We start from the raw sequence: 11,847 nt of genomic DNA, 5'->3' as shown, positions 1-11,847 counted from the left end.
TTGAAGCTAGTTTGGATAGCAATTTGAACACCCAAGGTTAAAATAGCGCAATGTTAGAGAGAAAATTGTCAAAAATGTTATTATTGTCCCCGGTCTCCCCTATATAATGGTAAATAATGGTACCATAATAGAGTTTGAAAAGTGTAAAGTAGACAGCCGTGCAGCACAAAGTAATTTTACAGCCGATGGGCCAGGAAAGAGGTGACACAACTTCTTCCCTCAAAGCCAACACATGAGAGATCAAGTAATCTCGGTTTATATCCAGCGTACCCGCGGAAGCCAAATGAACATTTACAGTATGGTAGAGAGCAGGAGCGGTTGGTGGAAAGGGTAGAGGGCTGCAGGGTGAGGAGGTCACATGTCACCAGCCTATTGGACATGCCTGTGTGTTCCATCAGCAGGTGTGTAAATATGTGTCTTGTTTCACACCACATGTCTGCGGGACCGCCGGCCGCCCCAGATGGGATTTTAAATGCTGCGTTTCATGTGGTCACATTTAGTAGGTTAGTTCACCCCTCATTGCTTACACCATCTGGTGCGCCTCTCAGCTTGTGATGCAGGAAACACTCTTCATCTAACTGCCAAGACCTTTGCAACTCAGTCACGGTTGACGCCTCGATTCAGTCATTTTTTTATTTTTGTTTTAAGGATGGGGGCCTTTTTATATTTCGGAAGAAATTAGGGAAAACAGGCAACAAGTGTAGGGAAAGCCAAAGTACAAACACAGAGGCAAATTACAAAATGTGATAAACAAGTGATACATGCTTGCACAGTTGGGCCCAGCAGACACTTCCTGATTATTTAAGTCAAGCAACCATGTATTGTTTTTTTCTTTTTACCTGCTGTGATCCACTTCAAATGATGCATTTCTCCTCTAAGATGTGTTTTGATTCTGTGCTGGAAAATATGTCACAAGATGAGCTGAATGTTCTTTTTTCTAAAGCTCATGCCGAGACTCTGTTCCTCCTCATCACCTAATTTGTGGAGGGCAATGTTGTGTTGCGTCTCCTCCTTTTATTGACCTGCTGCCTTTATCTCAATCTGCAGACAGCCTCCCTGCCCAAATAATGAGGTTTGCATTACCCCCATGAGCCTCAATTTTTTTTTCATCTCGACAAAATCCATCTTACTGCTTGAAAGGGAGCTGCATGCATATTTTGTGACACTGCAGGCGCAGATATATTATGGAGCCCTTCAATGTAAAACGAGCACCGTGGGAAATAAAGCAAATACTGTTCAACATAAGAGAACCTTGTAATATGGATCACTTAATAACATTGATCATGTTTCCACATATTGCTAAAACAAATGTTAAATTGTAAAAATCCCATTGTGATTGGAATGAGGAGTATACAACCATATGACAAATAAAAAGGGTGCAAGTTTGACGTCAGTGCACCTATAGAGGAAGATGAGGAGGAAGGGGGGGTCGACTTTGAGATGACATTGAGGCTGTGTAGATGGGAGTTGAGTCTCTGCTTGTTGATGTTAGACAGTCGCACAAGAAGGCTGCTGCCCGTGTTGATTCAGCCTGCTCTTCTTCTTCTTAATCCTCCTCTTCTTTTTCTTCCTCCTCTTGGTCTTTTCAGCACTGCTCCTCGGCTGGACAGCTCTTGCGCTTTGGACCTCTTGGACGCTGCATGGTCCCTTTAAGGCTTTTAATGGAAGTAAAACCTATTGATGTTCCAAGACATACTGGGAGTTTACAACTTCATCCACAGGAGGAGGTATCCACGCAGATTCGGGGCAAGCTGCGCATCCTTCACATTCACTCCACGTCCACTGTGAGTATATACGCCAGGTGCTGGCGTATGTCTGTGCGTGCGTGCGCGCGCGTGCGCGCGTGCGTGCGTGTGTTGTGCGTGTATGCGTGCGTGTGTTTGTGTTGTATGTGGAAACAACAAATGCCTAAATGCATGATTGTTATTGTCTTGCTTTTGAGGCAGTGGGTTAATGCACAAGAAATGCGTTTATTGGTTTATGTACGTGTGTGTGTGCGTGTTTCCGCGCTCGCGCGTGCGTGTGCGTCTGTGCGCCTCCAAGCTAAATAATAAAAAAAAAAATAATAACAAATAAAAGAAAGAAATGAGCACAAAAGGGTCGCCTTTAGTCTGTTGCAAATGTGCAGACATGTTGTCAATTGAGCTGTCGCATCATTGTGCGTGTTTTGCTCGTAAGTGGAGGTGCACGGCTCGGACCGATGCGTAAGGCGTTTACGCATTGGACATCCATCCCTTTGTTTCCACGATGTGTTGTGTCTCCCAGCTGGTGTGAGACCTCTCTGCGTGCACACTTTTGCAAGGAGCGTCAGCAGAATCTGCAGGTGGTAATTGGATGACACCTCCTTATTATGATTCCCATAGGCTCATCTTCGAGCCTATGCTTCTTGAGTTCACGATGATTCTCATCAAAGTTTTTCACCCCCTTATTTTTTATTTATGTATTTTTCTTGGTTTGTTCGTTTGGTGCATTAAATGACCGACTTTTTTGGTGTCCTGTGAAAATAATTTGGCTTTGACTGCCGCTCGTTTACGGGCAATCTGTTGTCTGCGTTCAGTCCAATATGACTTTGTGTATGTGTGCGTTCGCTTCTGATATGAATGGATTTTTTTTCTTGTCAAGGGTTCTAATTCACGCGAGGTTCTTTAATGTCTGTTTGAAATGTGCATATCAAGGCAAAGCAGACTTGCTGGATTAATTGGTTTTATTGCTCCCAAACGAGGAGTGAATTAATGCGATGCAAAATGTGCATCCAGTATTTGTACCCGCGCCCCCCCTGAAAAATTGGACCAACTGCTCTATATTCATCATACCTGCAGGTTCACGGCGACTGACCCTCCGTGTATACGCGGGCTTCTTCTCCACACGCTCGCTCCAAAGGTTTGGTGTGAAAACCGCAAAGCTGTTGTCTACGTGGACCGGTGCTGAAGCCTCCCGTCCGACTGCGAGGGCCTGTGCCAAAGCCAGAGACATGGCGACGAACTGCACCAAAACGGATGGCCAAGTGACTGAACAGAACGAGGTGGCCGCCAATAATGACAAGCCCAAGTCGCTGGACGTCAAGCCCGAAAAGAAGAAAAAGGAGATACCAGACAGAGAAACGTGGGGAGGGAAATTTGATTTTCTCCTATCGTGTGTGGGTTATGCAATTGGACTGGGCAACGTGTGGAGGTTTCCATATCTCTGTGGCAAAAACGGTGGAGGTAAACAACCTTTTTCTCGTGCTCCTACAAGCAAACTTCCGCCTCATGATTTCACTCGCACTGACATGCAGGTGATGTTGTGCTGATGTCTGACTTGATCCACTCTTCCATCTCCATCCAGGGGCCTTCTTGATTCCCTATTTTTTGACTCTCATATTTGCTGGGATGCCCTTGTTCCTACTGGAATGCTCCCTGGGTCAATACACCTCAATTGGGGGGCTTGGTGTGTGGAAACTGGCTCCTATGTTTAAAGGTATATAGCTCCTCTCCTGATACATATGCTTCGCAGCACAGTGCTGGATGAAGATATTAACAACTGATCCGAAGAAGCGATCAGCCCACACACACACGCACACACACTGATAGTTCAAGTGGCATATTCATGTGTGTGTGTGTGTGTGTGTGTGTGTGTGTGTGTGTGTGTGTGTGTGTGCGTGTGTCTGTGCACGCGCGCATATGTGCGTGACAGGCGTGGGGTTGGCGGCAGCCGTCCTTTCCTTCTGGCTTAACATTTACTACATTGTAATCATTTCCTGGGCTATTTATTACCTGTACAACTCCTTCACTGCTGTAAGTACACCTGACAAAGATAAAAGATCAAATCAGGTTGTTAAAGTATCACATTTATGTAATACAGGTGAATTTTTTGAAAATGTTTTTTCCAGGACCTACCATGGAGCTCATGCAACAATCCATGGAACACAGAGAAGTGTTACACAAATTACTCCATTGCAGACACCACCAATCTCACCAGTGCAGTGGTGGAGTTTTGGGAGTAAGACGCTCTTTGAATCCCCGAGGTAAAGAAAAGGCCGTCAGGCTGTTTAATAGCTGTACTGTCACTCGCTTTGATTTATAGGCGCAATGTGCACGAAATGACCGATGGCTTGGAAAAACCGGGCCAGATTCGAGTGCCACTCACAATAACGCTGGCCATCGCTTGGGTCCTCGTCTACTTCTGCATCTGGAAAGGGGTCAGCTGGACAGGGAAGGTAAGACGTCCGCATATTTGGATAGCAAGAGCTTTTGTCCCATTAAGGAGGTAGTGTATATGTGACCGGAATGCATTATTAATCAGTCTAAAATTGCCTCATACATGTTTTATAATGCAGTCAGCATTGTCAGGATGAATTTCAAAGTAAGAGACAGCAAACAGCTTCGTTCACAAGCAAATTGTGCCCTACAGTGGCTCCTCTAATTCCATGCCTCCTGACACTATTAGCAGTGCGTGTGGATCCATGATAGGAGGAGCAAAATAACAGCCATTGGCCGCAATCTGGGTTTGTCGTGCCCTTTCTCTCAAAGCGGTTTGCCTCCCCTCATGGGCCCACATAGCCAATGTCATGTGACCATGCTAAATAAAAGTAGCCTTAGTCACAATACATCATATTTCCTCTGCACATTTGGCAAATAAATAGCTCGCACGCCGTCATGAATGCACATGGACAAGAGGAGACGAGCACAGGAAGGCTGCAGCAGCTCTGCTTTGCTGACTGGCCCTTTGGTCTTGAAGACATTAAGAGCAGGGATGTACAGTCCATTTACAGTATATAATTGACTGTGGTAAAAATGGGATGGCAAAATATTTCACTGACATGTAACAGGAGCTCGGAACATTATGAATGTTGCCCGAAGACATTGCTGCATTTGTAGCTCAACTTCCATTGCTTTTGTCAGGGGCGTAGTTGGGAGGATATGAATCTGAATCTGAGTCTAAATTTGCCCCCTCTGTTCCCATCTTCACACTTTTACCGCCATTAAAACAGTTCAAATAATTGTAACATGTCATAACATGGTTTCCCAAGCTGCCCTTGAAGGCATAATGACCAGTCGCCGCACGGGCAATCAATCACACACACACAGATGACCAGACAGACAATTGCTGAAAAATGTGGAGCCAAAAAAAAAGAAATAGAAAAATGCTGAGCAAACCAGCCTGTAAGAGACAAAAAAAAAAAAAAAAAAAAAAACGTACACTGTTTTTTCCAAACAAGCAGTGTAAGTTGAGTAAAACCAATTTACAACAAAATACAAGGTAACGTAAACATGGAGTGAGTCAGTCATTGTTGTCATAATTATTATCAACCACAGCTTTTTGAGATCAAAAGTTATGAGCCTTTTAATACACTATATGTGTGATTAAGTGAAAAATTCAATCTGTGAATCTGCGACGGCTTTTTTTTTTTTTGTTCTTGTGGGAAAACACTAGTGTGAATAAGAGCCCTGATGCCAGTACTAATACAATATTGTGAACAACAGTATGTTAACTTTCTTGCTGGGTGCAGTATTTTAATGCCAGATAGAAACCTAATCGTCGATTCTGCTCAGAATTTGGGCTCACCAATTTGACTTTTTTTTTGTCCAAACATTCATACTACTACAGCATATGAAGATCAGTTGTGATTTGCACAAGCTGTGATTGATTGCAACATATAAAATCCATGTTTTGAAATAACGTGTAATCGGTAAATGGTCTGTTTTAATATTCATATTTTCTTGCTCATACTGTATTTCAATTTGTTAAGAATTCTTTATGTTGATGGATAACATTAAAGTTCAGAACAAATTAATTGGACTGATTATTCATTTGCATTTTTATATCACCATGTTCACATACACTAACTCTGGTTGTGAAAAATCGATAATTCGATATGATTTGACTTAGTGTCACATGTTGAGTTTTGGTGGGCTTCAGGATTTTCACATTTCCAATTGGAACCTGACACTCTTTAAGTTTTGGGAATGACTGGGGGAGTATTTGTTTCAAAACATATAAGAACAAAAATGTTCACCAGTTTTCCTAAGTCCAAGCTTATGTCTCGTTTTTCTTGAAATACAAAGACAATTTGTATGCATTCATGGAGTACTAAGAAAATCAGAAAGTATTCACATTTGCGAGCCTAAAATAAGAGGATTTGCTGGCAAAAAAAAAAAAAAGTTTTAGTGATTGTTTCTATTCAGTGTTGCCGTTGGACATTTAATTATCAGTCAACGTATGCTTTGCTGGGATCGTATTTTACCTCAACCAGAGTTTGACAGTTTGGTTATTTAGTTCTTTGGCCACAATTGAGGGGCGCAGTTAAAAGTGAGAGGATGATTCTTTGCACGTTAAAGTTGGCTTACTACTGAACAAATTTTCACGCTTCACAGGTCGTTTACTTCTCGGCTACATATCCCTATTTTATGCTCTTCATTCTCTTCATTCGTGGAGTGACCCTGCCTGGAGCAAGAGAGGGAATTTTGTTCTACATCACCCCTGATTTTGAAAAGCTCAAAGAATCAGAGGTAATGTCAAGCTAGGATCCCAAGATCCATAAACACATGCATGAGTGGACAAAGCATTGATCTAAATATTTGTGCTCCTCTCGTCAGGTATGGCTGGACGCGGCAACCCAAATCTTTTTTTCCTACGGATTGGGATTGGGGTCACTCATAGCGCTTGGAAGCTACAACCCATTCAATAATAATGTTTACAGGTGAGACTAACAACACCAGCAACAGCAAATGTCAACAACAAGTGTGGGTTGATGTTGGTTTATAAGAACAGCACGAGACATTTTCTTGCTGTGAGTCTGTGTACTGAAATAAAATAAAACAGGACTGCAATGTGTGTTTTCTCTGAGCAGCATGGCTCCGTGTCCCATTATTAAAACGTTTTGTTAGTTTCAAATGGATCTACACTCCCCTTTGAAGACATCATATACTGTATGTAATATACTGTATTGTTCTGTCCACATACAAAACATGAATTTTCTTTACCTGCTCTTCCTAGAGACTCTATTATTGTGTGCTTCATCAATTCATGCACCAGCATGTTTGCTGGCTTTGTAATCTTCTCCATTGTTGGCTTCATGTCACACGTGACCAAAAAGGACATCGCCGACGTAGCAGCTTCAGGTAACTACCACTGTCAGTGTTTGGGAAAGGTACACCACCAATGGTGCCACCCTATTTAAACGTTTTCATCATCACATTCTGCATGCGAATTGACCAGATGCGATTTTGCCATTTGCTGTCCAGGTCCCGGCTTAGCTTTTCTGGCCTACCCTGAGGCTGTAACCCAGTTGCCTGTGTCTCCGCTGTGGGCTATTCTGTTCTTCTCCATGCTGCTCATGCTGGGGATCGACAGCCAGGTAAGTGGGCTCAGCAGCAATCTGCTCATTGACTGACTGACCTAAATAATCAAACACAGGTACCCCTACTTGCTGCACAATGAGTATACAGTTTACTTCTTGTGCACAGATAGAACAGTTTTGACATTAGCTGTCAAGGTTTTTTTAATGCAACTTAAGCACTTCTGTATGCCTGCAGGTTTCACTGCCTGCACTGTCTTTATATATTTTTTTCAGATTTTGTGATATCACGGTTCAAATGAGGCAACAGAAAGCATTGAGGAAGCCATACATTGGTCAATGACCATGTGTGTTAAATGTGATAGAAACATTGATTTTGCATATCGAGAGCTACTCCGTGGCACGGTGGAAGACTGGTTTGCATATCGGCCTCACATTTCTGACGACCGGGTTCAAATCTGGCCTCGCCTGTGTGGAGTTTGCATGTTCTCCCTGTGCCTGCGTGGGTTTTCCCCGGGCACTCCGGTTTCCTCCCACATTCCAAAAACATGCACGGTAGGTTAATTGAAGACTCTAAATTGTACGTACTGTAGGTATGAATGTGAGTGTGATTGGTTGTTTGTTTATATGTGCCCTGGGATTGGCTTGCGATCAGTTCAGGGTGTACCCCGCCTCCTGCCCGCAGTTACCTGGGATAGGCTCCAGCATACCCACGACCCTAGTGAGGATAAGCGGTGTAGAAAATGGATGGATGGATGGATGGATAGAATTTACTCCAAAAATGGGCTCCAAGAAGTGCATTTTGGGATCATTCAGATGATCACATTTGTGTTTTTGTGACATGGTTTGCTGCACTCTGCACTTGTCAATGTCATTTGTCATCCTCACTTGTAGCCTGAACACCAAATAAATCAGATTTAGATTTAGATTGGAAAAAAAGTAATTTTGAACTTGCCTACCACAATTGAAATATGATCAATGGAATGGCATCCAGTAGCTAGATATAGAGGGTAATAAAACCACAATTAGCAGTAAAGTACAAATACACAGCAAGGTTTAATTGTTGCACATAATAGCCTTTCATATTTATCTCTCTGCCTGCTGTTCTTGTCCTTCAGTTCTGCACTGTGGAGGGCTTCATTACTGCTTTAGTAGATGAATTTCCCAGAGTACTTCGAGGTAGACGAGAGATCTTCATCGCAGTCGTCTGCCTGGTGTCTTATGTGATCGGCCTTTCAAACATCACACAGGTACAGCAGGCAGCTTTCTCTCCAAACTGCTATCGTGTGGTATCACGCTGAAATCGCACAACTCCATTTTTCTGCCACCAGGGTGGGATTTATGTGTTCAAACTCTTTGACTACTATTCTGCCAGTGGAATGTGTCTGCTCTTCTTGGTCTTCTTTGAATGCGTCTCCATATCCTGGTGCTACGGTGTGTATCGCTCTTGTGTCAGTAAAACCACGGCATTGTTCATTCATTCAGCAACATACTGTATTAAGTTAGAGGACACTTGAAAAGGGATGAACTTGACGCCTTAGAAGCGTCACCGCTCACCGTCAAGGTTGCGAGCGCTCATTTGTCATCTTGCTGCCCTCATCATCATGCACGACAAACCTGCAGCAAATTGAAATAGATTGGAGATGCATTTTTCACCCTCCATTTATTTGTCTCGCAGGTGTGAACAAGTTCTATGACAACATCGAGGAGATGATTGGCTACAAGCCTTGTGTGTGGTGGAAGATGTGCTGGGTGGTGTTCACCCCCCTCATTGTCGCTGTGCGTGAGATCAGTACTCTTGACGTGAAAAATGAAAGAACGTAAAAAGTCAATATTAGCTGCCTGCCGCCATTGAGCTGAGATACCAGCACTAGCCATTGGTGTCATGATGCATAAAACGTCTCATGTCTCCCACAGGGGGTGTTCCTGTTCAGCGCCGTACAAATGGTTCCTCTCACGATGGGAGACTATGTGTTCCCTGGCTGGGGTCAGGGAGTGGGCTGGCTCATGGCACTGTCTTCTATGGTTCTCATACCAGGATACATGATTTATATGTATCTTGGCCTCAAGGGCACCTACAAAGAGGTATGAGGGTTTTATAGTTTGCTTATCTACACTATTACACTATTGTTCGTAACTCCTGTGCATTTTTCTGCCAGCGCCTTCGGATAATGCTTCAGCCTCCAGCAGTTGTCAGGCGACCGCAGGAAAACGGACCTGAGCAGCAGGTGGAAACCAACATTGGTAACCTATCCAGCCCAGCTAATCCAGCTAACCCCGCTAGCCCGACCAATCCGGTCCCTGTCAACCCAGCTCCAGTCAATGCAACCAGCCCCGTGGCCCCTGCTAACCCGGCTCCACCGTCCAGTAATGCACCGGCTGCTGCCTCTAGCCCTGTGAAGCCAGCAACAAGTCCCACCATCGTGACCACCATCACCACAACCGCCACCACCACGGCCATTCCGGTCAACCCTGCCACAGCAACAGTCAGTCCAACAAGTCCTTCACCAAACCCAGCTAATCCGACGGAGCCCATTAACCCTCAAAACCCAGCAAGTGTGACCTCTAACCTGACCACTGCTGAGGCCAACGTGTAGACAACAAAGAAACCCTCTTGGAGCATGTAAACAAAAGAGAACATTACAAAGGACTTCCAAGATTTCAATTGATTCACCTACCTCCGAGGGCAATACCTGATTGAAACAGATTTTCCAACCATACTTAATTTTCCTACATTTTCAAGCCAACGATGTCCCATTGTTGGTTTGCATTCTGAAAATATCAGAGACTGTTAGTGTGCACCGATACAACCATAAATCTGAGTATAAAAAATATAATAAACATACTGTGTAATACTGTGAGAAAAGAAAAAAAAACTAAATAGAGCTATAGACTAGAAATTTGTTGAATATCTTCATGAATCGAGTAAATACCTGTGTGAATATAGTAGATAAAGTAGTGAACAAAATTGACATTGCTGACAACAGCAAGGGCTGTGTCAATTTTATCGTGGATGTTTACTAAATCTCACACGGTTGTCTCTTTTCCAAAACGTTGCACTCCGTAAGGCAAACTGAAGGCCAGAGCGCAGTTGAGGAGCTCGTGAGAAAGCACAATGCCAATAAGAAGTTTATGTTTAGAAGTCTGTTGGAGTATTCCAGTCATGTTCGTGTGGGAGAGACTGTTATTTTTCTTTCCTTTTTTTTCAGTAAAAAAATAAAAATAAAAAATAAAAAACTTTTATGTCATGGAGACATTTTTAGAATTGTTTTTAGGAGGTTTTATACTCTTTGTTGTCGATCTGATGGAGGACCAAAATCAATAGGCAGTCACAAGCAAAAACTAGGCCTATGCCATTTTAGCATCTGGTTGGCAGAAGCACAGGGTAAGAAGAAGTACAAAAAAAGAAACAACAACAACAGGGTTAAAGAAAGTGATTTACTAACATAGACTTTCCCTTAATCTTGACAGTCAGTCCTGTTTACAATTTGCATGCTTTCCTCAGGAACATCAGTGAAAACTGTCTGAAATTCCTGACAAAAAAAAGTTGGCCTTACGCCAAAACATAAATTTCAACCAAGTCATCGTCTGTTTACGTGACTGGGCACAACAACAACAAAAAATGACCACATCGTAAACTGGCACAAGAACCTGGACCAACTCTGTGTTTGAGTCATGACTTTTCTGTTTGTGTATTGATCAGTTATAATTTGATCCATATGTATTCAGCAATACATATGTAGATGTATAAGTACAGGCCAGTAAGCAAGCGGTCTGTTTCTATTTTTGTTTTTGCTTTATTTGTGAAAAGCACAAAGCTTTAATTTGCCCAGACGTTTACTATCGCGCGTTAGCACACTGCTAGTTAGCTTCTGCGGCAGCTACTGAGATAAAAGTATCGGGTTTGGAAAGTAACAGTTTTACAGCGAAAAGCAAAACAACCAAGCGGAAATGTGAAATGGCTACAGTTCATGTCCTGTGGATTTTTATTTATTTGTATAAAGTTACTCTATCACAGTTTTCTCTGGAACTTTGTTGTAAATCTGTACTGTGTAAACATGTAACTGTGAATGTCTGTAATACATTGGAAGTTAATGTCTAAATGTTGAAAAAATGGAGTTGCTGTTTTCTGCAATAATATTTTGGCCACAGAAGCTAAAGCACATATCTGACAGAAATATACGAAATGACAATGAAGATACTGATGATTATATTAAAAATAGAAATTATGTCGAGTAAAATCATATTGTTTTGTATATTTTTAACTGTCTCACTGCCTAATGTAAAACATTATATAGACTTGATATGTATTTAAATGGTGTCAAATGATAAAGCACGATTGTTATGTTCTACAAACAGAAAAAGAATGAAAAATAAAGAGTTATAGAAAATATGAAGACAATGTGTGCTAAGTAGCAGTCCCATGGTTTTTCAACACTGTTATCAGGAAGTCAGATGAACTGCTGAAGCCTGCACTAAGCAGCCATTGTTTCATCTCGTGATGATTAAAGTATTTCTAATCAATAGTTGATCACATTTGAGGAAATGTGAGACAAATAAAAGCACAAAAA

At 42.4% G+C, this 11,847-nt stretch overlaps 1 protein-coding gene across 1 annotated transcript; it reads left to right on the top strand.

The window, feature by feature from the left end:
• Positions 1–1,431: 1,431 nt before the first annotated feature.
• slc6a1a (solute carrier family 6 member 1a) lies at positions 1,432–11,847 on the top strand. The gene is made up of 15 exons (XM_061689059.1): positions 1,432–1,784; positions 2,820–3,203; positions 3,325–3,456; positions 3,673–3,773; positions 3,869–3,978; positions 4,063–4,195; positions 6,354–6,488; positions 6,576–6,679; positions 6,976–7,100; positions 7,224–7,336; positions 8,395–8,526; positions 8,608–8,710; positions 8,955–9,055; positions 9,194–9,361; positions 9,436–11,847. The coding sequence occupies exons 2-15, from the start codon at positions 2,972–2,974 to the stop codon at positions 9,871–9,873; spliced, it is 2,127 nt and encodes a 708-aa protein (XP_061545043.1). The 5' UTR covers positions 1,432–1,784; positions 2,820–2,971; the 3' UTR covers positions 9,874–11,847.

The sequence above is a fragment of the Phycodurus eques genome, chromosome 1, assembly GCF_024500275.1.
Source record: "Phycodurus eques isolate BA_2022a chromosome 1, UOR_Pequ_1.1, whole genome shotgun sequence".
Lineage (NCBI taxonomy): Eukaryota > Metazoa > Chordata > Actinopteri > Syngnathiformes > Syngnathidae > Phycodurus > Phycodurus eques.
Note: the sequence above shows the minus strand (reverse complement) of the source record. Positions and strands in the feature narration are given on the sequence as shown.

What these genes read in the sequence shown, in the direction of transcription:
- slc6a1a (XM_061689059.1), top strand. Translation starts at nt 2,972, where the DNA reads ATGGCGACGAACTGCACCAAAACGGATGGCCAAGTGACTGAACAGAAC. An exon ending in GCAGTGGTGGAGTTTTGGGA is followed by an intron (nt 3,979 to 4,062) that starts GTAAGACGCTCT and finishes TTTGATTTATAG; the next exon opens with GCGCAATGTGCACGAAATGA. An exon ending in TGCTGGGGATCGACAGCCAG is followed by an intron (nt 7,337 to 8,394) that starts GTAAGTGGGCTC and finishes CTTGTCCTTCAG; the next exon opens with TTCTGCACTGTGGAGGGCTT.